We start from the raw sequence: 23,914 nt of genomic DNA, 5'->3' as shown, positions 1-23,914 counted from the left end.
TTTTAGTCTGAACCTTACTGGCTTATGGCACCTGAACTTGAGAGAGAAATGGATAGCACTGCTGTAAAAATTTAAGCTCTGGAAATCCAAACCTTATTTTGAAAATCCTGAAACTAGCGTTTTTAAAGAGTTAAGTGCTTGACATCACATAAAGTCATAACTGTAAGTAATTTAAACCCCGTGTCACTGTCTCTGTTCATGGACAGCTGAAGCAAACATATTCAAGTGAGTTAAGTACTCCAGCAAAGACATGAAATATGTTTTAACTTATGCAGCTTTATCCAAAGGCTTGGTTTCCTAATCACTGCAACATGCCAAGTGAAGAGGACTTCCCCCCCGCCTCCTTTGTTTGTCGTTGAAGCTGTTTTATTTTAAGGAAGTTGTGTAATTTTGTTATGCCACTGGACAATGTCTGAATGGAAATCTTGGATGAATAAGTGTGCCACTTGTCTCTTTTGATTACAGTAATTTGTTTTCTCTCTAGCTGGCAAACATTGCTGATAGTAAAGACCACGTCTTCCCTGTAAATGATGGATTTGAGGCTCTGCAAGGAGTCATCGATTCAGTAAGCATTTCAGTTCTACATGTTTACATCAGACAGACGCTCGGCATCCGTGTGACGTGTTATGATCAGGACTTTCAGACACAGGAAAAGTCAACGGAGATCTTCTTGCTTTAATAGGCTTTATATAATCTCTCCCTTGACCTCCCCTTTAATCCATAAACATGTTGATCAAATATCAGGAAACGAGTCCTTCTGGACAGAGACAGAATTCCAGGAAAACCTGCTGTGACTTTCCTTCTTTTGATTAGTGTGACTGATAAACACAAAGTATGTCCTGTATCTCTTAAGATTGACCTCAGTGTTTTCCATTTGAATGCTAGGATGAAAAATTTGAATTAGTTTGCTGTGAATGTGCTGATGTCACTGGGATATGGGATTTGTTGAGCAGAAATAAGGGCCAGACAGCTGAATTACATCTGGAGCAGATTAATGGCAAGTTGAAAGCAGCTACTTCTCACTCATGTGAAAGGGGCAGTTGATCATGAATCGTCCTCTTGATGTTCAGGGTTAAAGAGAGTATGTTCCTGGAGAGCAACAAATATATATATATATAATACTCAGTGTTGGGAAGGTTACTTTTAAAATGTATTCCACTACAGATTACAGAATACATGCCCCAAAATGTATTTTGTAACGTATTCCGTTATGTTACTCAATGACAGTAACGTATTCTGAATACTTTGCATTACTTAATATAGTATCATGCTTTTTACAACTACATGAATGTACTATTGCTGTGTGATTTATTACTATTGCTGGAGGTCCACGGCTCCGAACCGTAGTAAAGGGACCTCTGGCTAATACGTCGGGTTCCGTGTCGGGCTCATAGCTGAAACCTAGCTTTACTTTGTTGTCTGGGTCAAGTTTGAGACAGAGAGGCGTTGAAAGGCTGCTCCAACGGAACTTATTGTTTTGGAGGAAAACACCAACATGGTGTACAGTCGAGTCTTAATAGCTTACTTACAACTGGGCTCGTCAGGCACTCTATTTGGCTGCAGTGGTTATTATTATATTTACATGCTTCCAGCTCCTGTTTCTGCTCTATGACAACTCGTACTTTTCCACTCTCCTTTTTCTCCCTCCTTGCGCTCACAGACATATAACAGGAATGGCAGTCCATTCTCCCTGCAGCACGGACTACACTGCCCATGAGGCTACATTCTTTAGGGCTATGACTGTAGCATTCTGCCTATTAGCTTAGCACAACAACAACAACAACAACAAAAAGGGGCTCTCTCACCCAGGAAACACATAGTCGCAGAGAGAGCGCGCGTCACCCTTTAACCATGGCAACCATAATGCTGCGCCTGGAACATAGCTGTCAAACAAAACCCAAACAGTCCTGACCAATGTTCCCTCTAATTTTTCACGTGTCTGAGCGAACACACAAACTCCCTGAGCGATCCCTTGGACCACTGTGAGCAACATTAGACGTGTCCACTGTGGTCACGCCAGAGTTTACATTTATGTTAGACTACTTTTAATTAACTGCTCTAGCCCATTTACAATGAAAATGTAAAAAAAAAATCTAGTCATTGACCTGTGTAGTATGTTAGCCTGTCAACGACGTTGATTAGCTGCGTATGTGCGAATGTGAATCGCATTATTGGCTGGACTATGGGATAAGGTGGCATCGTTCTAATCCCATATGGGAGCAGCCAGTCACTTACTGACTAACACTGCAAAACAGAATTGTTAAAGTATTCATTTTAATTTCAATTCAGGTTAGATTTTTTGTGCGCAACGCAGATTTTCTGTGCGCAGAGACCGTGTCAGCAGTGCGCAATTGCGCACGTGTGCAGCTTAGAGGGAACATTGGTCCTGACCCGCGATATGAAACAGGAAAATACCGCTGTGTAATCCATTTATTTCAACAAAGTAACTGTATTCTAAATACCACCTTTTTAAACGGTAACTGTAACGGAATACAGTTACTCATATTTTGTATTTTAATTGCGTAACGGCAGTACATGTATTCCGTTACTCCCCAACACTGATAATACTGTACATCTGCAGGATGTAAATGGGAGCAAAAGTTTATTTAATAAGGACATAAAAGTGGACTTGGCTCAAAGTGGCCATTCAAAATGGAAAGAAATAGATGACCACGAGAGAAAGATGGACAGCAGGAAAACCACAGTGCTTATCTCAATGTGTCCCTCAGATCCTCAAGAAGTCCTGTATCGAGATCCTGGCAGCAGAACCATCCAGTATCTGTGCAGGAGGTAAAACTTTATTCTAGTTCACCTTCCTCAGGCCACTCATTATAATATTAGGATTTTCTTAAGATGGTGAATGAATTTGAGTATGCCGAAAAGTCGTTTCCTAGAGTGCATTTACCTTCTAGGATGGTATAGTTGTATCAGAAGCTTTCAAGCAGTCATCATGGGCATGGATATCATGAATCGAAATCTATCAGTTGAGAGCTTTTAATGAAGTCTTCTTTTTCCAGAGTGTAATAATTGTACGGCTTACGTCTTTAATGAATTTCAAAACAAAACAAGAATTGGGTGTTTGATTTTTTTCAGGGTCACAAATATGCATAAAGCCTCATTTACATACGCCAACACTAATATTTGATTAAATGTCCCAAAGTGTATCTGGCAAGACACTTTTGATAGCCATCAATGAGTTTCTGGAATAATTCTGGCTGGATATTTTACCACTCTTCTTGGCAGACTTGGTAGATTTCATTTAAATCTGTTGGTTTCCCGGCACAGACCTGGTTCATAATTTTTCAATCGGGTTGACATCAGAACTTGGGGAAGGACATTCAAGAAGCTTAATGTTAGGGATATTTGTTTGGGATCATTGTCCTATTGGGGGAAAAAATGTGTCAAAGAATTTTGGAGGTAATCCTCCTTCATTTTACCATCTATTTTGTTCATCAGTACCACTGGCAGCAAACAGCCCCAGAGCATGATGCTACCACTACCATGCTTGACAGCTGGTTTAGTTGTCTTGAAAGTCTCACGTTTACAACTCCAAACATTTCTTGGTCAGCACCCTCTAAATCTATTGGCGATGTGAAACTCCCTTTACTGGGATAGTGAAAAAGGTTTTTGTCGTGTAGTTTCCAGTTCATTGAATTCTTGGATCTTCCTGAACGCCATTTTCCTCTCATCTGAGGGGAATCCACACTTGACCCTGTGTGGATTAGAGAAAATCCAACTTGCACACCCAGTTCTTGTTTTAAACTAATTTCCCCTGGAAAAAGAACTGTTGAAAGAAATTATTAAAAGCTCCAAATTTCCACGACATTCATGCTCAACACAAGTGTATGTAAACTGCTGCTTGGGATTACTTTGGACCAAAGAAGATGAAATAACTTCATTTATTTTCAATAATATTTTATAGATGAGGTGACATAATGTGTTTCTCTTCGCCTTGTCAGAGTCCTTCCAAGTGGTGGTGAGAGGAAGTGGATTCCTTCACGCCCGAAATGTTGACAAAGTGCTGTGCAGCTTTCGAATCAACGACACCCTAACTAAGAGTAAGTGAAGCATTGCTTATCAGGGTGTTACCCCTTATTCACTGCATGAGCTATTTTATTACCATATAACATCATATCTGATTATGCTGTTAAACTATGACAAAGACGGCTGGAAAACACAGATGAGTGTGTGAGACGTTGTGAAAGTCACCTAAATTACACCGGCCTGATTTTCCCAAAAGACAAACACTACGTGAGCCACACCGCTGGAGTCCTCGATGATCAAACGAGCAGCCAGGTTTTATTTATGCATTTTTTTAAACACATGGTGTAATTTTACAGTCTGGAATCAAGGTAAAAATTAAAACAGGAGATTAAGGAGAACCTGTACCACACACAAAGGAAATATCTTTAAAGTGGCTTACAGTAACGCTTCCTACTTCACATGCCGCTGCAGCTGCATGAGGTGACGGTCTAATTACAAAGCATGACAATAACCAGCATTTACATAGAATGAAATGTGTGCTCCGCGGAAGTAAGACCACTGTGACCGTTTCTACTTTCATTGTTTTTACTGTTTAAATCTACAAATTCAATGAGATGATTTTCTGGAGCTTGGATTTGAATTCTAATTGTTTTTGCATGATATTATCTAACGTCCTGTAAAACTGATGACATGGAAGCAATTTGAGCAAAATTATCTCCTCATGTCAATCCCATTACGTGGAGGTTCCTCCTCCACATTCATTCACTCCTCTAGAACCTTTGCACACAGACTTCTGGACTTTGTTTACTTTACATCAGCAGTAAGCTTTAAATGAAAAATAATATTGTCACAGTTAGCTTTCAGAGAGACAAATGTATCATTTCTTGAGAAATAATTGCTCCTTCTGATTCCTGCTCTCAGCCCTCTGCTTACTTTGCAAGTCTGGAAAAGTGTATAAAAGGAAAGCAACAACATGCAACTACATGTGTGAAGCAGATGAATCCATGTTTGGGATTTTATCCCCAGGAAAAAGTAGCAGCAAGTATAGCCAGGCGTGCAGGGATTTGGCAGTTCCTGTCCTGAGCTATTCATTGTTTTTGTGACAGATGTTGTACTGGACAACTGTGGGAAGGGTGAAAGAAGAGACAAGAAGAAATTAACACGGTTAGATGAAACGATCCACACAAGTCCTGTGTCTGTTTGATAAACTTGAAGCTACGGCTAACCTGGACCTGTCGACATGTGACCAAATCCACTCAACAGCACTTTTAAAGCTGACAGTTTGAGCCATAGCATGACACTGAATAAATGTGGTTTATGTCACACCATTGATATAATATAAGACATTAAGGTTCAAGGTTACTTTATTTATACCCGTAGGTAAATTTGCTGTACAGAAAAAATTATTGCATTTGGCATCCCCTCACAAAACACACATTAAACCCGACAAACACATATTTGATCATTTGACAAGTGATAAAAAAAACCCCAATATAAATAAGATCAAGATTAATTCAATAAAACAGTTTTTATTGAGTTCAGTGACAGCAGCAGGGACAGCTGTTTTATCTTTGACCCACACTTTGGGACTAGAAACCTCCATCCAGAGGAGAGAAGCTGAAATTCACCCCATAAATGATGGGAGCCATTATTAAAGATTTATAAAGCCATTCCTCTGTAGCTGTTTAGAGTACAGGGAAGCCAGACAGGGCCATGACTCACATATAAGACGACTGGAGTGTCTCACTATCTGATTCAGTGAGCTTTTCTCTGTGACAGAGGTCTAACCGAACCATGCCACCAAACAAAAAGATACAACAAACTCAATAAAAGAACGATTGTTCGGGCAATGTGGAAATGAGCAAATTTCCTAAGGCACTAAATGCGCTGGTGACCCTTTAATTAAAGTGACTCCATGCCCATTTTGTTGCTTCCTAAAATCAAGAACCATATCTTCTGTTTCAGATATGTTCAGTTGAAGTTAAGACTCCTCACGCCACTGAACAAAGTCATCAATAACTAGACTGTGTGTAGTTTCACCCTCTTTAAGTAAGCTGGCAATAACATCTGCGTATTTAATGATGGCCCTGTTTTCATATCTGCTCTGACACATGTTGTATAGAGAATGAATAATAAGCATGATAACAAACGCTCTTGGGGAGAACCTGTAGAGGAGAACAGTGGGTCAGACAGAACCCATTTATTCTCACTCTTTGTGACCTGTCAGCTAAATAGTCTAAAATCTAATCCACCAGGTTTTCCCCAACTTCAAACTGTTCTTAAAGTCTTTAGATTAAAACATTGGGGTGTAGTTTATTAAAAGCAGAGGAGAAATCAGTAAACAGAAGTCATACAAAAGTCCCTTTACTCTCTACATGTTTAGAAATCAGATTAAGTAGAGTCAATGGTGCATCCTGATAAGTTTTTTAAAGACTTTCATCACGACTGAGGTGAAGGCCTGAAGTCAGTCAGAACTTTCAGGCGACCAGCTTTAAGGACAGGAACAACGACAGCTTCTTTCCAAAGAGAGGGCACATGTTGCATTTGCAAGGATTTATTAAAAATAACCTGAAATAAAAGACTGAGTTCTCTAGCACAAGATTTAAATAGGCGGCCACTAATATTATCAGGACCGTGGCTTTTGTTAATAAGAGGTAGGAAGATTTTTGTTACCTGTGAGCAGTGTCAGTTTACTTGTTTCCTCTGGTTTACTATCTTTAAGCTAAGCCAATCTAGCCACCTCCTGGTTTAGAAGTATGAGCATCTTATTCCTGGCAAGAAGGGGATTTCCCCCCCAAGCTGAACAGAACCCTGTGATGTATGATCTTCATCTACGGTTACAATCACAGACACAGGCAGTCTGACTAAACCAATTAGACACAAATGGTTGTGCTTTACACAACGCTTTCCTGAAAACTCTCACAGTGCAGGCTGGGAAAAAAGCACAAGTAACCATCTGCGCTTTTTTGCTTTTGCAACTGTAAGATTCTTCAGAACTCAGCTGTATTTAACCAGTGTCACCGAGTTTATAGTATGGTACAGAGGATGACTAACCTCTCAAAAATCAGCCATAATCTTAAGCAATAACTCCAAATAATTAAGTGGTTGAAGATGAACTTCAGTCATCTGTCTTCACCTCCCAGTTAAACATGACCTCTCTCTGAGCTTGGGGAGTAAACAGTCTTATAAACCTTTATGACACTGACTTCGAATGCCTGCCAGAATCCTTTTATCCACCACGGATTTAAATTGTGGAAAAATGTAAGTGCAGCAAATCGTGTTTCATCAGCTCTGAGCTGGACAAAGTTTGCACTTTGCTTTCACGCTGTAAGGCCACTCTGAGTGCAAGGTGGGTGCAGAGTTGAACTCTGACATCTGTCCCAGTTCGTGGCGGCGTGGAGCTGTTTTGGCCTTGCTGCCTCCCTCTCTCGCCTCTCTTCCTCTCCCTCCTCCATTGTGTTTTTTTAGAGAAGAGCAGCCGCTTGTGTTGATTTCCTCAGTTCTGGGGTATGCGCTCGCCTTGCCAGGATAAGCAGACAGGCTTGCGCGATGATGTTTGTTGGATCCGCTTTCCTGGACAGCCAGCTGGATGAGGAGACGACCTACATTTTGCCAGAAAAACAAAAAGTGTGGTGAAATTGTTTGTATTGGCATTCGTGAGCAGGGTGCAGATGCCTTCAGATGGGAAAACAACAAAGTGCTTGTTTTGCAGATGCAGTCCTCTCTGATTGTTTGTCAATCAACTTACAGTGAAAGATGTGACATCATTCGACTTCTGTTAACAAATGCATAGTTTCCGCTCTTGTTGTCAAATATTTGTTGAATTAAATTTAAGTCTTGTCTAATCAGTCAATAAATTCATTTTACTGCAATCTGGCAAAGAGATGTCATAAGAAACGGTGATTTGAAGGTGAAAACATGTTTCAGGAGCTGCATGTGTCCTTGAACACTGCTCACAATTCCAGTCAGGAAAGTTTGGCTCATGCTTTTGCTGTTTTTCATGACCCTTTCCCCCTCCGCTTCTCTAGTGGTGAAGCCATTGGTTGTGGAAGATACATATCTACTCTGCCCTGCCCCAGTGCTTGAAGAGGAGGGGATGTAAGTCGTATAATTTACTTAAATAAATGTGAGGTTTCAAATGAAACCCTCTGCTCTGCTTTTCAAGGTTAAAACGGGGCTGAGATATTTTTCTTTTTCTTTGCCAGGGCAGCAAATCTTTATGTCAGCATGAACGAGGGTCTCAGTTTCATCTCTAGCTCGGTCACAATTACCACCGTGAGCTGTGTGAGTACAATAAGATATAGGGGCATTTGGCCTTTAGCGGGGGCTTGGAGCAGCACAGAGTGTGGAGCTACAGACGGAACACAAAAGTGGTTTACATCCAGCGCTCTTTGTGTTCAGACAGCCTATGCTGACGTGTCTGTCTCTTTTACAGTCTGATGGGACCATCCTGGCCGTAGCTCTGCTCATCCTGATGCTGCTCCTGGTCTTGGCTCTCCTCTGGTGGTTCTGGCCTCTGTGCTGCACTGTGGTCAGTTCCCTGCAACGAAGACATGAACTCGTGCTGCTTTACAGATTGCTCTCAGCCTGCTCCTTACATTTTACATGGCTACAAAGAGTATGGGGGCTGTAGCCGAGCCATTTACGTCCTAATTGATACCACAGACAATATAGTGAAGCCTGGAGTCTGTGTATCAGTATTCCTCCTTTGGATCCTTGCATCTTGCAAAAAAAGAAAAAAAAGAAAAAAAGTGATACAAATTAAAACTAATATTTGATTCATTTCTTTTTAATTAATCCAAAGGTTCAAAAAACACTCAATTTTCCCAAAAAATTTAATTTTTTATGATTTAGGCTGTAAAGAGTTAATTTTTACTGGACTTTAAAAAACACTCTGTTCCTGAGGGATCTTTGTTGCTGAAGTTAGTCCACAACCAGTAAATAGTCTCGGCCATCAGGTGAACATGCGTTTAAGCAATTATACCTCTCCTAAAATTATTTGCGTTTCCAGAGGTTACTGCAGGTAACCTCCAAGTCAGTATATTCACTTAAAGAGATCTAACTTGTAGCAGATTTTTCTACCATTTATGGCTTTACTTGATTTGTTGCCAGTGGTGTGGAAACAAAAGCGTCTATAGCCTGAATGTTTTGGTTGATATCTTTGTCACTATGAAGTTTTTAAGTAGCGGGATAACTGATTCCAAGTAAAGAGTTTCTTTTTTTTTTTTTTTTTTTTTTTTTTTTTTTTAATGTACTTATGCAAAAGCCATCTGCTCAGGACTCGGTGAAAACATGTTTGTGGGATTATTTAGCATCAAGGTATTTCAGCAAACTCACTTGCTACCACATGCCCTCTGTACAAATCCGTACATCTCCTTTCAAAATCGTCACGGGCATGGTGTCTCTTCAAAATGCACTACAGTGTTTCCACTGGAGCTGGAAACAGGAAAGCTGAGCCCTGCCAGAGAGAGATGTCAGCTTTTACAACACAGCTTTCTCTCCCTTCACTCTTTTTCTGTCCATGTCAATTCGCTTGCAAGTTGAAGTTTGTGCAGCAAGTGTGTTTGGGAAAAAACGACACTAGGTTACCAAGGGGAGTCTTTTTTTTCTTCTTCTTTTTGTTCCAGGATTTGGAAAAGAGTGCAGGAAAAAAATCACAAATAAGAATCAGAGTGACTTAATTTGCCAAATGCATTTAGTGGAGATGAATCTGTCTTTATTACACCTGTGAAAAAACCCTGACGGCTCATGCAGTGAGGAAAAAGTTTATATGGGGATAGCAGCGGTGTACATTGTTGTGCATTCATCCAAGTTTTGAGTTGCATAACATCGAAGTAGATGGATAAATTGTTTTTCTTTCCCTATTTATGTGATACTAACTAACGTATAAATACTATAAAAGTTATCCATAAAACTAAAAAGGCATAATGTGGCATTTATGAGGTTGTTACTCTTCTCTTGCTTTAACCAGCAACCTCAAGGCAAAAAAAATCTGGATAGCAGATTTCTAGGTCAGCGCCTTGCTCTTGTAAGTCGTAGAGACTAAGAGGGAAAACATTTCTCAGTCATTTGCTGTTGTGTAGCCACGTCACTGTGCATAAAGCGTGCATTGTTCTGACACGCAAAAAGCATTTTCAAACATGTCTCTGCGACTTCTGTCATCTCCTGATGTTAAACAATGCTCTCCATCTTTTTCTTCCCATTCACTCTGCTTTTTCTTCCCCTCTTTTATTTCGCCCACAGATCATCCACGAACCACCACCACCGCCAGCTGTGGAGGATAGTTCGGTAGGAGCTTCACAATCTCCGCCTCCTATCTGTTTTGTCAAGACTGAAAAAGAGTGCTTGTGATTTAAGACTTCGACAGCTGCCAGCGTTTAGTTTATGTAATTGTTAGAGTGACAGCGTAAACCTCAATGACCACACGGCGTCACTGACTTTCCAGCTTTAAACTTTCAACACTCGTTTTCTGATTCATTTGACGAGAGTTAACGCCCTCTCAGAACAACGGCATCGTGACTTTTACAGCACCCCACCACACACACACACCATTTCTGCTGTTTGTAAGAGCACTGCTGTTGTGTCCAAGACTTTAATTTATGCCTTTAAAAAATTATAACCATTTGGACCTGCAGTAAGAAGTTTAAAAACTCAATAATAATAACTCAATAACTCAAAAACATAATTTCAATTTAGTTTTAAGATCAAACCGCAAGTCCAAATGACTCGATTCAATACAGTTTAACGGTCCTCAAACACGCTGCTGCAGCTGTGGGACGTATCAGGCTGCATCTGTTTGCACAAAATTAAACAGAAAATTAGGTTTAACTGCTGAATTTAAATGCCAGTGACATCCACGGCCTCAAAGACTGCTTTTATTACGGTCTCCTCTGTGCGACATCCTGGTAGGATACGAGACAGACAGGGTGTATTAAAGAGCTGAAACATCACAAGTTTGGCTAGTGGGCTTTTTCATTTCCTTTGATCAGACAAACTAGAGCAATGGGGACATAATGACAGCTCAGGGATAGGAAGGACAGAGAGAGAGAGGGGCATTCATTCCAGTTTGCCTGGTAACAAATAAGAGAGCAGTTGTGTGCAAAAGTCTTGTGCCACTCCTCTTTCTTTATATTTTGCTTCCAAGAGGGGCTATTTTGTCATAGTTTTCTTGAGCAATAGTTCTCCAGGCTTTCTTTGGAAATTGGCAGGGAACCATTTTTTAAACTGTATCTTTCGGCACTTTGTTACAACAGCCTGTGGCAAAAACACAGAAATATTCCTGTTTCATAAAACATGCCAAAGATAATACAGTGTTACAGGCATAAAATAGTATTTTTCATGAACAAGAGGATTCAAAAAGAGTTACACTTGGTATATCTCTGCATGTTGTGCAGTGTGTCCTTGAAAAATTTGAGGAAACTGGACACGAAAGGGACATCTGCAGCAGATGGGCAGTATCTGGAAATGTCCTCAAGAAATAGGGAAAAAGACCTGACACAGGATCCGAGAGATGCATCTGGCACATCAGTCGATCCGTCTACTGTTCACTGAAGCGCCATCAGAATTCATCTCAGTGAAAGGGTGGCAGTCGAGAGTGAGGAATCCAAATTTGTTCAAATTATCGTCAGTGCTTATGAAGTGAGTGAGTGCCTACAGCATCTGTAAAACACGTGGAAGCTCTGTCATGGTTTGGTGATGCATTTCAGCCAGTGGCGCTGGGCAGCTTGTCAAAACTGATGGAAATACAAACACAAAAAAAAAAACAACCATCAGATTTTGATCCACTGTGCCATATCATCTAGAAAGCATCAAATTGGCAGCAGCTTCATTTTTCATCATGACAATGACCCCAAACACACTGGCAATGCAGTAAAAGTGTACCTGGATAGAAAAAACACACAATGGAACACGATCAGTCATCGGTTCCACATTATTGAAGCAGAGTGGGATCTTCTTGACAGAGAATGGAACAAAAGGCAGGAAAGCTTATTTAAGACACTTCAGGCTGTGTTGAAGAATAAAGGCGATCATACCAAATATTGACTTTTAAGCTTGTTAGAACTGTCAAAACTCTTTTTTTGCCTTATATACTGGATTTCCATGCATGTGAGTTAGCAGATGTTTAAATAAATTGCTCCTCCTATTTCGCGTTTTCCTAGAAATGTGTGAAGAAATAAGGGGCGGGCCAGGACCTTTTGCACAGTACTGAATGTTTACTGCCTCTTAGTTCAAGCTAAGGGGTGATAAACATTGGTGAAATGGTTAAACAACAAATACATTTAAAAAAAAAACCATTTCCTGTTGCTCTCCCACAGGATGATGAGGACTTTGAAGCCCCCAAGAAGAAATGGCCGACTGTTGATGCCTCCTACTATGGAGGAAGAGGCGTAGGGGGGATCAAAAGGATGGAGGTTCGCTGGGGTGAGAAAGGCTCCACTGAAGAAGGAGCAAAGCTGGAGAAGGCCAAAAATGCCAAAGTGAAGATGCCTGACCAGGAGTATGTGTCACCACCCCCTCGGGTTCTTAACAATGGCATGCAGAAACCGCCGGCGCCACGCAACTGGTACTCACCCATTAAGGTAGGGGGGGGGGGGGTATATATATATGATTACTCATTAGGAACTACTGAGAAACTCAGTATGATGCTTCACTAAGGGAACACAAACAGTAGGCAATGGTGAAGATTATTTCACCATTGCTTACTGATTACTGAAAACCATTGCCCCAGATGGTTTTCAGTAATCAATATCTAAGACTACATTTGTAAATTAAAGCTTTGATGCTGTGTAAAATGTAAATATGAAACAAAATCTCATCTAACAGTATTTTATTCACGACAGAACATAGTTGAATTTTTCGTTTCATGATGCTCCAAATGTTTTTAAATTGGTGGAAAGATCTGGTCTGCAGGCGGACTAATTCAGAACCCAGACTCTTCATCTATGATGCCACGCTTTTCTAATAGACGTATGGAGTTTGGGATTATAGTGATATATGGAAGATCTTCTCTGAAAAACACTTTATCTGGATGGGAGTGTATGTAAAACATGTACAGGCCTTTCTGCATTGTTGGTGCCTTTCCAAATGTATGTTCCTAATACCACAGGCACCAGTGCAACTCTATATCATCAGAGATGCAGGCTTTTGAACTCAACGCTGATAACAAACTGGACCCCTCTCCTCTTTAGTTCGAAGGACACGGAGTGCATGTTTTCCAAAAATAATTTGACCACAGAACAGTTTTCCGCTTTCACTTTTTTTTTTTAAAAAGATGTGTTTCTGCCATCAAATTCAAAACGAGCTAATATTAAAAAAAAAAAAAAAAATAGTAAAATGTCTCACTTTAAACATCTAATACGTTTTCAGCACCCGAACATTTTTGGAACGGAGTTTTACAATAATGTCCTGAGTCAGACGTGATCATGGAAGTACTGAGGAACAGCTTATCACTGTTGTCCTGAATCATTCCTCACAAGTGTTACCTAAACAACTTAAAGCAAACAGGATATGAGTTTTAACTGAGCCACATAAAAATGAGTAAATACTGGAGAATTTGAGAGTTATTAGTTTAAAAAGTATTTGAAGTGTGGGAATCATGGTTTTTAACAGCTCTGCTGGGGCGCATACTACATATAACACAGCATCTGTCACAGATTACTTCATGCTAATCTGGCTGAGGATATGTTAGTACGAGTATGGTGTTTTGGTGAAAATAGCCCGAGATGTGTTCGGGTATTAAAGCTTAGGTGACAATTGGCACACGGCTCCATTCCTCCAGGACCAGCGTGGGGTTAAAGGAGTCTTTCTGAAGTCTTCCCAGTCAGCAGGGGATTGCTAATAGAAACCAGACTTCTGTTGGACTGACCTCCAGAGAGAAAGGCTCCACAGCCAGGAGTTTTTGTGAGCAAAAACAGCTGCATTTTTTCTGCTCTTATCCTCAAAGTATTTGCTGTGTCTGAAAAGTATGAAGAGCCAACTTACAGTGGACTGAAACCATTTCACTGTGTCGCTTTGAGATAAATGGATGAATTAAACGATACATTAAACTGCAGCTGAAGTCACTTGTGTGAAAAAGAAGACAAAAAAAAAAAAAACAAGGGTTGGAAGCAGAAACCAATGTTTTGTAGGATTTTACATTCTCTTAAACATTTTGGTCTCTTCTCTGTTTCCACAGAGCAAACTGGATGCATTGTGGGTGCTTTTAAGAAAAGGCTACGACCGTGTGTCTGTAATGAGACCTCATCCAGGTGACAAGGTAAGAGCAACACCAACCCTGCACTGGCATGCACTGAGCGTGCATTGTAAATCGTTCTGCATTTCACGGGCTGACGTCAGGCTTGGCTGTGCATTAACTTCTGGCAAATGAAAATTAGCAATTGAAACGATTGTATGTGAAAATGTTGAGAAAATGGACCAGCTGTAAGCAATGAAGTGTGCACAGCGAGACTCATGGGAAAAGTTGCAGTGGGATTGGATTTAGACTGCTACAGTACGCAGCAATGTAAAAGCATCTAGTGAAGTCATTATGAAAAAACAAAATGAAATTCCTCAAAGACCAGCTGCAGTGGGGGTGACAGTGCAGTGACCGCTGCAGCTGGAAGCTAACATGAAGTCAGAGACAGTAGAGTCTGTATGCGGTGAAAAACAGGAATTATGTGTCTAAAAATGTCACCGCAAGCGTTTATGTAATGATTCACATTTCTCTGGGTCAGAGTGTTGATCTAAAACCATTACCCTCACAGGGTGAAAAGACATTTCTGGCACATTTAAACAATCATTTTTTACATTTTCTAGAATTTTCTCTGTAACTACTGTAACTCCTAAGTGTTTTGAGTAAATCTAAAGTACACTGAGCTAGTTTCAGATTTGACTCAATAACAACCCAGACAGGATTTGCTGCTAGAAGACAGGCCTTTAAATGCCATTCCAGGGAGGAGCTGCTCCTATTGTTTGCACAGAGCTGTATAAGGTGACACACAGCCGTGTTGAAACATAAAGGAGAATTTTGAAGATGAGAGTAGGAAGCAATATTAGTAGCCCACCTTTCTTTTATTTTAAACTTCTAGTGAGAATACCAGTTACTCCCAGTTACTACAGTTAATACCAGTTATGCATGCTTTTAAACCCATGTTTTTGTAATGTTATGCATATGCATATTATAAACTCAACAGCCATTTTGTTAAGTACAGCTGCTCAGCTGTTTATTAATTCACATATCTAATCAGTCAGTCATGCAGCAACTGATTTAGGCATGCAGACATGGTGATCTACTCAAAACCATCAGAATTGCCCGAAAAAGAATAAAATACCCAGTGAGCAGCAGTTCTCTGCGGAAAATGAAAACGCCTTGTTGATGTCAGAGGAGAACTCCCAGACTGATAGGAAGGCAACAATAACTCAGCTAACCATTTGTTATAACAAAGGTATGCAGAAGAGCATCTCTGGAAGCACAGCACACATATCTTAAAACAGATTTAGTTTATAGCAGCTGAAGACCACAGCAGCAGCAGCCGGTGCTATCCCTGTAAGCTGAGAATAAGAATCTAAGGCCACAATTCACATGTTGTCTCAGTTTTTGCAGGGACATTTAAATCGCATGTACTGAATTCTGCATAAACATCATGAAAGCCTCGATCCATCCAGTCCTGTATGAATGATTCTGGTGGAACTCTGGTGATGTAATAGTACCGGGGATATTTTCTTGGAGCATTTTCGGACCAGAGCGTACCCATCATCTGACAGCAGGATAACACGACACATCACAAACCTCAAATGATCTCAAAATGACTTCTTAAACATAATGAGTTCATGAAACTCCAGTGGCCTTAACAATTAGCAGATCTCAATCAAATAGAGCATCTTTGGAATGTGGTGAAACAGGAGATTCACATTAATCTGCAGCAACTGTGTGATATTGTCATGGTAATGTGGACTAAAATCTCTGAGGAGTGCTTCCAGCACCTTGCTGAATCTATGCCATGTAGAATTAAAGCAGTTCTAAAGGCAAACAGCAGACCAACCAGTTACTAACAAGTTCAGCAAAGCTCACCAGTATAGTCCATAGTTCATTTTTTGGCAGCTATAATGTAATTTTTTACTTTGATGCAAAAATCCTAATGTTGATACTTTATGCAGTTACAATAGAAATATAATTGTTTGGCATGAATAAGCCTCTGGAATTTTCAGACTGATGTGTTATTATACGGTCAGGTTTCTTCATCTTCATCAGTGCAGTTATGCAGCATTTCCTTAAAGAGATACACTGACAGTCCAGCAAGACCCTCATTTCATGCTGAGGAGGATGGGAAATTACATCTCAAGGCAAACTTATCAGGATTCATACTTTAAACTATTTCTTAGCCTCCTTTGCTGTATTTTTTGTCTTGAAGTGAGCCAGATGTTTTTAGAGGGTAAAAGGTCTGGTATGTAGGTGAGCCACTTTAGCAATCAGGCTTGTTTTCTACAGTCATGGTGTTGTAATACATGCAAAATGCAGTTTGGCACTGTTCTGATAAAATAATCAAGGCGTTTCCTGATTAAAAACAAACAAGAAATAAGTGTTCTTTTTTCTTTGCATGATAGAGTTTTAACTTGTAATTGTGGATGCAACGAGCCTGAGCAGCCGATTTCACCCTGTTTTACTTCAGCCTCAGCCTGTCTGCGATGCTCTTTTGTGCCCGAGAGGCATTTTATAATAAGCTTTCAAGCTTATTCTAAAATATTATACAGGATATTTAGAACTAACTAGGCAGCTCATTCTCTTGACAGTACTTTTTGCATTATGCAGTTTATGGACGTTTTAACCAGCACTCAGCTCACTGAGAAACAAAGTGTCGAAGTGTGTCTTCCTCACTATAAAAGCTTTTCATTAGCTTACTGGAAAAGAAAAATACTTGTTTGTACTTTCTGAGCAGTGAACACTTTCTGAGCAGAAAGCTTGTTCTGATTGCAATTAGGAGTCTATTTTAAAAGCCTTTTTATAAATGAGTGCAGCAGCGGGGAGGAGAAAGCCAGCTGATCCAGTTGTTGCTGGAGAAAAACCCTGTTACGTGTCGCTTTTGTGAGCCTTAAAGACTGGGGTCTTTTCAGTAATTAAAAATAAAATCAGAGGACGTAACACAGCAGGTTACTGGGCTACTGAACCATCACACAGTGACTGACTGTGAATGTAGATACAAGTATGATACAGTCCGGGAGCCCAAGAGACATAAGGATCTATGATATTCAGTATAAGATGAACTGTACAACATGCAGCATTTGGCCTATTTCTTTTCCCCCAACAGTCATTTCTCCTCAGTGTTAAATAAGAGACACATTCCTTATCAGCCTATTGCAACTCCTGGGTCGACTGAGTGCAGCTGCTCCAGGGGTGTAACTTGTTTCCGGAGTATGATGATGATGTATACAGTGGGGCAAAAAAGTATTTAGTCAGCCACCGATTGTGCAAGTTCCCCCACCTAAAATGATGACAGAGGTCAGTAATTTGCACCAGAGGTACACTTCAACTGTGAGAGACAGAATGTGGAAAAAAAAAATCCATGAATCCACATGGTAGGATTTGTAAAGAATTTATTCATAAATCAGGGTGGAAAATAAGTATTTGGTCAATAACAAAAATACAACTCAATACTTTGTAACATAACCTTTGTTGGCAATAACAGAGGTCAAACGTTTACTATAGGTCTTTACCAGGTTTGCACACACAGTAGTTGGTATTTTGGCCCATTCCTCCATGCAGCTCTTCTCGAGAGCAGTGATGTTTTGGGGCTGTCGCCGAGCAACACGGACTTTCAACTCCCGCCACAGATTTTCTATGGGGTTGAGGTCTGGAGACTGGCTAGGCCACTCCAGGACTTTCAAATGCTTCTTACGGAGCCACTCCTTTGTTGCCCGGGCGGTGTGTTTTGGATCAGTGTCATGTTGGAAGACCCAGCCTCGTTTCATCTTCAAAGTTCTCACTGATGGAAGGAGGTTTTGGCTCAAAATCTCACGATACATGGCCCCATTCATTCTGTCCTTAACACTGATCAGTCGTCCTGTCCCCTTGGCAGAAAAACAGCCCCATAGCATGATGTTTCCACCCCCATGCTTCACAGTAGGTATGGTGTTCTTGGGATGCAACTCAGTATTCTTCTTCCTCCAAACACGACGAGTTGAGTTTATACCAAAAAGTTCTACTTTGGTTTCATCTGACCACATGACATTCTCCCAATCCTCTGCTGTATCATCCATGTGCTCTCTGGCAAACTTCAGACGGGCCTGGACATGCACTGGCTTCAGCAGCGGAACACGTCTGGCACTGCGGGATTTGATTCCCTGCCGTTGTAGTGTGTTACTGATGGTGACCTTTGTTACTTTGGTCCCAGCTCTCTGCAGGTCATTCACCAGGTCCCCCCGTGTGGTTCTGGGATCTTTGCTCACCGTTCTCATGATCATTTTGACCCCACGGGATGAGATCTTGCGTGGAGCCCCAGATCGAGGGAGATTATCAGTGGTCTTGTATGTCTTCCATTTTCTGATGATTGCTCCCACAGTTGATTTTTTCACACCAAGCTGCTTGCCTATTGTAGATTCACTCTTCCCAGTCTGGTGCAGGTCTACAATACTTTTCCTGGTGTCCTTCGAAAGCTCTTTGGTCTTGGCCATGGCGGAGTTTGGAGTCTGACTGTTTGAGGCTGTGGACAGGTGTCTTTTATACAGATGATGAGTTCAAACAGGTGCCATTCATACAGGTAACGAGTGGGGGACAGAAAAGCTTCTTACAGAAGACGTTACAGGTCTGTGAGAGCCAGAGATTTTCCTTGTTTGAGGTGACCAAATACTTATTTTCCACCCTAATTTACGAATAAATTCTTTACAAATCCTACCATGTGAATTTGTGGATTTTTTTTTCACATTCTGTCTCTCACAGTTGAAGTGTACCTCTGGTGCAAATTACTGACCTCTGTCATCATTTTAAGTGGGGGAACTTGCACAATCGGTGGCTGACTAAATACTTTTTTGCCCCACTGTATCTCCCTTTAATGACCTCACTTCATTTTGAATGGGCGTAAATGATGGCAGGTCAAGTTGTCCAATGAAATAGGTGCATAGCTTCTCAAAATTTAAGCTGGGACTGAGAATTACAGCACATTTTTTAAGGTCTGCTGACATTAAAATACACATTATGTAGCTGTGTACTGACAACAGGAAAAGGCTTTTGTGAGAGTGAGTTCATTCAGTTGTCAAAGCAGGAAAGTGTGTGTTTTGTCAAAGAAAGTTCAGAAAAGTGGAGACATTGGTTCTTCACCCTTCAAATTCTGAAGTTATTGTTTGATCAAATGAAAAAAAGAGCAGCAGATAAATTTAAAAAATGTCATAGATCTTATGTTTTTAGTTAGTACTAACGTTCTCAAACTTAGAATTAATTAATTAAAAATATAGGAGCTGGCACCACTTTGTGGAAGCTACTGTGTTGCCCCACTTTCTTGAATGCAATGGCTGAGATGGATATAAGACTATTTTCCCAAAATATGTTGCACCCGAAATGTGAATTCTTACCTATGTTTTATCATCTAAGAAGGGGTACTCCTCAACAAACAAGCCAGAATGCAAAAGAAAAGAGAAAACTCTTCCTCTAACTCTTCCAGGGTAATCTCCTGAACTGAAGATGTGGCTCTAACACATAAAAATGTGCATAAACATCCTTATTTATTCCAGATATTGTCACAATTACTTATTTTCAGCAGATTTGAAATGTGACTCTCCTGTGTCCAGATACTGAGCTAGCTAAACAAAAACAGCAGCTGGTTATAAATGTGGTTACCACCAACAAGCCTATGAGTGTCCTTGAAGCAAACATGAATCTTACTTTCTCTGTGACAAGAAGTTTGATTCTCACATCATATGAGAGTTTATTTGCTACGTGCCAGAGTCACACAATGTTAGATCTACTTCAAAGATAGTTTCACTAATGCCAGCTAACAGAGGCTAACAGTAGCTAACAGAGGCTAACAGTAGCTAACAGAGGCTAACAGTAGCATTTACCAACAGACAAGGTAAGGATATCCTCAACAACTCAGTATCAGTGTCACTGGTCAAAAGTGAGCTTCAACAACAGACCGACTCATATCTGACTACTTTCAGAAAGTTTTACAGCCTCATCCAGAGTAAATAGATGTAGATATTTTTCACTCTGCATATTGAAAGCCGAGATAAACAGTAGACTGACAGATTGCAAAATATGTTCATGCAGATCTGATCTGCTTTTTAGCCACGATTTATTGCACAAAGTTGATATTATTCAAATAGTATGTTAAAATATAGTACTTGCACTTTATGGCAGTAGTTTATGAATGTATGAAATTTTGCTTTGGCTCTTAGAAAATGCAAATATCATCTTATTGTTCTGAAATGTCGTATTAGACTTCAAGCTAGCTGCTGAGACAATAAAATCATTAATAAAGTTTTTATAGTGAATATACGCTAAGTAAGCAGTAGGGTCAACACAGTGAGATTTTTTTTTATGCAACCTTAGAGGTCACACCTTGTTGGATCATCAAAAGAAAGCAGGTTTAGGCAAATGTTTTATGAGCCTCACTTTTCAAACCCATAGGCTAAATCCATCTTCTATATACAGGCTGTGATGTGAGCCAGACCTTTTCCTTTCTGTCATTTAGACTCAATGTCTGAATTTTCATTGTGAATTTTTGCCTTGGATTGAACAATTAATGGAAAAAAATTTAACGTTTGCCACTTTGCTAACAAAATCTGAACTCTGTTTAATTTTATAGGGCAGATGCATGAACTTCACCCGTGTAAAATCCCCCCCTAGCTACCCACACTTCAACAATCACCCATCTCCCATCTACAACCCGCCTGGCAGGAATCCACCTCCACCGCAGGGCACCCTACCACCGACTCCCAGCGCGCCACCCTTCTCCTCGCTGCCTCCAACCCCTCCACCCATTTCCACCCCTCCCCCTTACACACCACCTCCCAACCGGGCTCTTCCTCCAACCACCTTGCACATACCCGCCCCACCGGCGCTCTCACCCACGCCTCCGCCCTGCGCTAGCCCAACCGGCTTGCTGCCACCTCTTCCCCAGGGACCCCCTCCTGGACGAGCCCCTCCACCTGCCCGCCCTCCGCCTCGCCCTGGCCTGTAGAAGTCTGGTGGGAGACAGGAGGTGGTCACACAAGACTGAAAAACATAATCCAGAGTTCCACCAGCACATAGCCATCTTTGATTGTAACTACGAGTGAGGTGCAACAAGGTGCCAACCTCAGCAGGCTGTAGCCTTTCAGACTTGTGACGAGGAGGAGCGAGAACTTGTTTTCAGCTATTTGTCTACTTTTGTACACATCTAGCCCAACAGTGCAATTGCTTGGATGCTTGAATTACATAGACATTCCCTATAAATGAGATCACGCAGGCCGGCTCAAAAACATTTGACTGAAGACTGTATGAATTCTGACCGAGCAGAGGATCAACAGCTTGTACTAACAGCTTTATACACAGGCCCTAGAGAAGGAGTACAGTTGTCTTCTGAATGGCCATGTCACTAAAATAAATGCCACTGTAAAGTTCCTGTTTTATATAAGAGAAAAGAAAAACACTCATCCTGCAAATGTTCCACATACAGCAGAGTAAGGATGATGCAGAGGCATCTGAAAACAATCCTTTTTTTAAATCCTTGAATGTTTGCATGCAAAAGTGCTCGAATCATCGTTTGTAGTTTTTTAACATTTGTACTTGTTTTTATACATTTGTAAATACTTTCATTTTTTACTTTGTACTTGTGTAGACCACACTCTTCATTTTGGGGAAAGAAAGACAATCATCGGTGATGACGGCATGGACAGTAAGTGTACTGAAACAGCAATGCAATGTATCTGAACTTCCAGTGTTCAACTCCTGACTCGCAAACTATTTTCATCCAACCTAATGTGAGCCATGTCTGGCCCGTTTTCTGTGCTCATTGGTGTAAACAGTAAATTTGGCTTTACCAGATGTATGGCTGGAACTGACCTGACCAAGATGACTGTAATTACAGCTGTAGGTAAGCGCTGCATAGGATCTGTCTGTTAAGATGAGGGTAACTCTGGGAATCAGGGAAAAGCTTTGCACATCGTCTTACTCGTCCACCTATGGCTTCAAAAAAAGTTGTACATTATTAATGCAAATAAGCGTGCTCAGTTATATGTGTGCTGTACATTGATGAGTCAGTAAACAATCTTGTTTTACTTTTTTTGCAGAAAGTCTTTAATTCCTCTGAGAATAAAATACGATGGAAGCCATTTCGTGGATGTTGATATGAAGCTTTTACTCTCATCACGTCACGGTTAGCAATCCCGTCAGTACTGTACAGTAAACACAGACTGGTGTGTGATTCATTTAAAAAGCAAGGAAGCAGTTTAGCTACATAAAATCTGACTCCGTCTTCTGTTTTACTTCCGGGCAGCAAAAGCAGCAACTGATCCACATGTTTACTGTGTATGCTTTCATCAAGAGTCTGTAAAGCCTTTAATGCATTTAGCTGGATATTCCCTCAAGTCACTTTTTATCCACAGGGCTCCTTTAAACAATATTCTGTACCGCCCAAACTAAATGTACAGCTGTTCTGTTCTCATTTACCTACTGACATTACCACTGCGTGAATGTCTGCAGGCCCTTACTCATTCCTTGTGACAGAAAAACAGAGAAGAGAATACTTCATGTGCAGCAAACTCATTCAAGATGTTAATATATTGCATTATGTTACAACACGAATAGGGGAGCCATCTTGGAAAATATTTGAAACAATCTAATCCTCAGGAAATATGCATGGGCTGCAGAAATGAAAAAGCCTGTCGAGGGTGATGACATCATGATGATCTGGGAATAACAAAGAGGACAGAATCAAATCAAAGGGCAGATTTTATAGTAGAATTTCGGGCAAATTTTAAACTTTGTTGCTGTTGCTAACCTCTGTTTCTAAAGTAAATCACATAAACTCATTGGCCACTTTGTTAGGTACACCTGTTCAACTGCTCGTTAACACAAATATCTAATCAGGCGTTCACATAGCAGCAACTCTGTGCATTTAGGCATTTAGACATGGTTAAGACGACCTGGTGTAGCCCAAACAGAGCACCAGAATGAAGAAGAGAGGTGGTTTCAGTGATTTTGTATGTGGAAGGGTTGTTGGTGTCAGATGGGCTCGACTGAATAACTCAGAAACAATTGATCTACTGAGACCTTTCTGCACAGCCACGTCTAAAGTTTACAAGGACTACAATCTGGAAAAAAATAAAATAAAAATCAGTCTAATGTCTTCAAATACAAGCATCTCATTAGAATACAAACAGCAGAATGTAAAATGGGTTCTTGTAAATCATTTGGTAGAAAATGTTTGATGGTTATCAAAAGCAGCCATGAATTGCCAGACAGTAAACATGTAAATGTAACTGAATATTCATTAGATTTTCAAAATAAAATTACCAGCATTTTAACTGAAGCTTCAGGTTTAAGGTTCACTGCTGCTGGCTCAAACTGACTAACCCTAATGAAGCAGATTTGAACAATTACATCATTAGGTTTGTTCATTTGGTGATCAAACATAATGATGTTTCTGGTAGTCCACAGTAGTTGGATTTTAAATAGCAACTTAAAAAGATCCAACTGCTGATAAACAAGGAGACCTAACCTAAAAGAAGATAAAGAGGACACAGCTGTTTATTGCACTTTGACTTGGCGCCGTCAGGAAACATCTAGATACCGGGTGAACCTGCTGATTGCTCCCCTGCCCTTATTATGCAGAAGATGCTAAACTTTTAAGAAAAGATAAACACAATATCAAGTCTTGACAAGATCGTATAAACGACTACAGTTACAGAAACTCAGGTTTCTGCTTTTGGTTTTTCAGGACGTTTAGGCATAGAGGAATCATGGTTAATGTTCATGGTTAGA

The 23,914-nt window shown here is 40.5% G+C and overlaps 1 protein-coding gene across 2 annotated transcripts in view; it reads left to right on the top strand.

Annotated features, from left to right (window-relative positions):
* Positions 1-22,263, top strand: part of antxr1a (ANTXR cell adhesion molecule 1a) — a 28,029-nt gene extending 5,766 nt beyond the window's left edge. Inside the window, exons 8-18 of one of the 2 annotated variants that reach the window (XR_001167440.4) lie at positions 485-565; positions 2,730-2,790; positions 3,960-4,058; positions 8,013-8,082; positions 8,190-8,268; positions 8,420-8,515; positions 10,228-10,272; positions 12,300-12,563; positions 14,159-14,239; positions 20,757-21,612; positions 21,771-22,263. Coding sequence is in view for 1 of the 2 variants with exons in the window: in XM_004544300.5 (XP_004544357.2) it covers positions 485-565; positions 2,730-2,790; positions 3,960-4,058; positions 8,013-8,082; positions 8,190-8,268; positions 8,420-8,515; positions 10,228-10,272; positions 12,300-12,563; positions 14,159-14,239; positions 20,757-21,131 (1,251 nt within the window). In the remaining variant the exon portion in view is untranslated. Of the gene's footprint in view, positions 1-484; positions 566-2,729; positions 2,791-3,959; positions 4,059-8,012; positions 8,083-8,189; positions 8,269-8,419; positions 8,516-10,227; positions 10,273-12,299; positions 12,564-14,158; positions 14,240-20,756 lie in introns of both variants that reach the window. The other variant, XM_004544300.5, reaches the window with a different exon arrangement.
* Positions 22,264-23,914: the final 1,651 nt, after the last annotated feature.

The sequence above is a fragment of the Maylandia zebra genome, linkage group LG12 (assembly GCF_041146795.1).
Source record: "Maylandia zebra isolate NMK-2024a linkage group LG12, Mzebra_GT3a, whole genome shotgun sequence".
Taxonomy (NCBI): domain Eukaryota; kingdom Metazoa; phylum Chordata; class Actinopteri; order Cichliformes; family Cichlidae; genus Maylandia; species Maylandia zebra.
The sequence above is the reverse complement of the archived record's forward strand: the minus strand, read 5'-3'. Positions and strand labels throughout refer to the sequence as shown.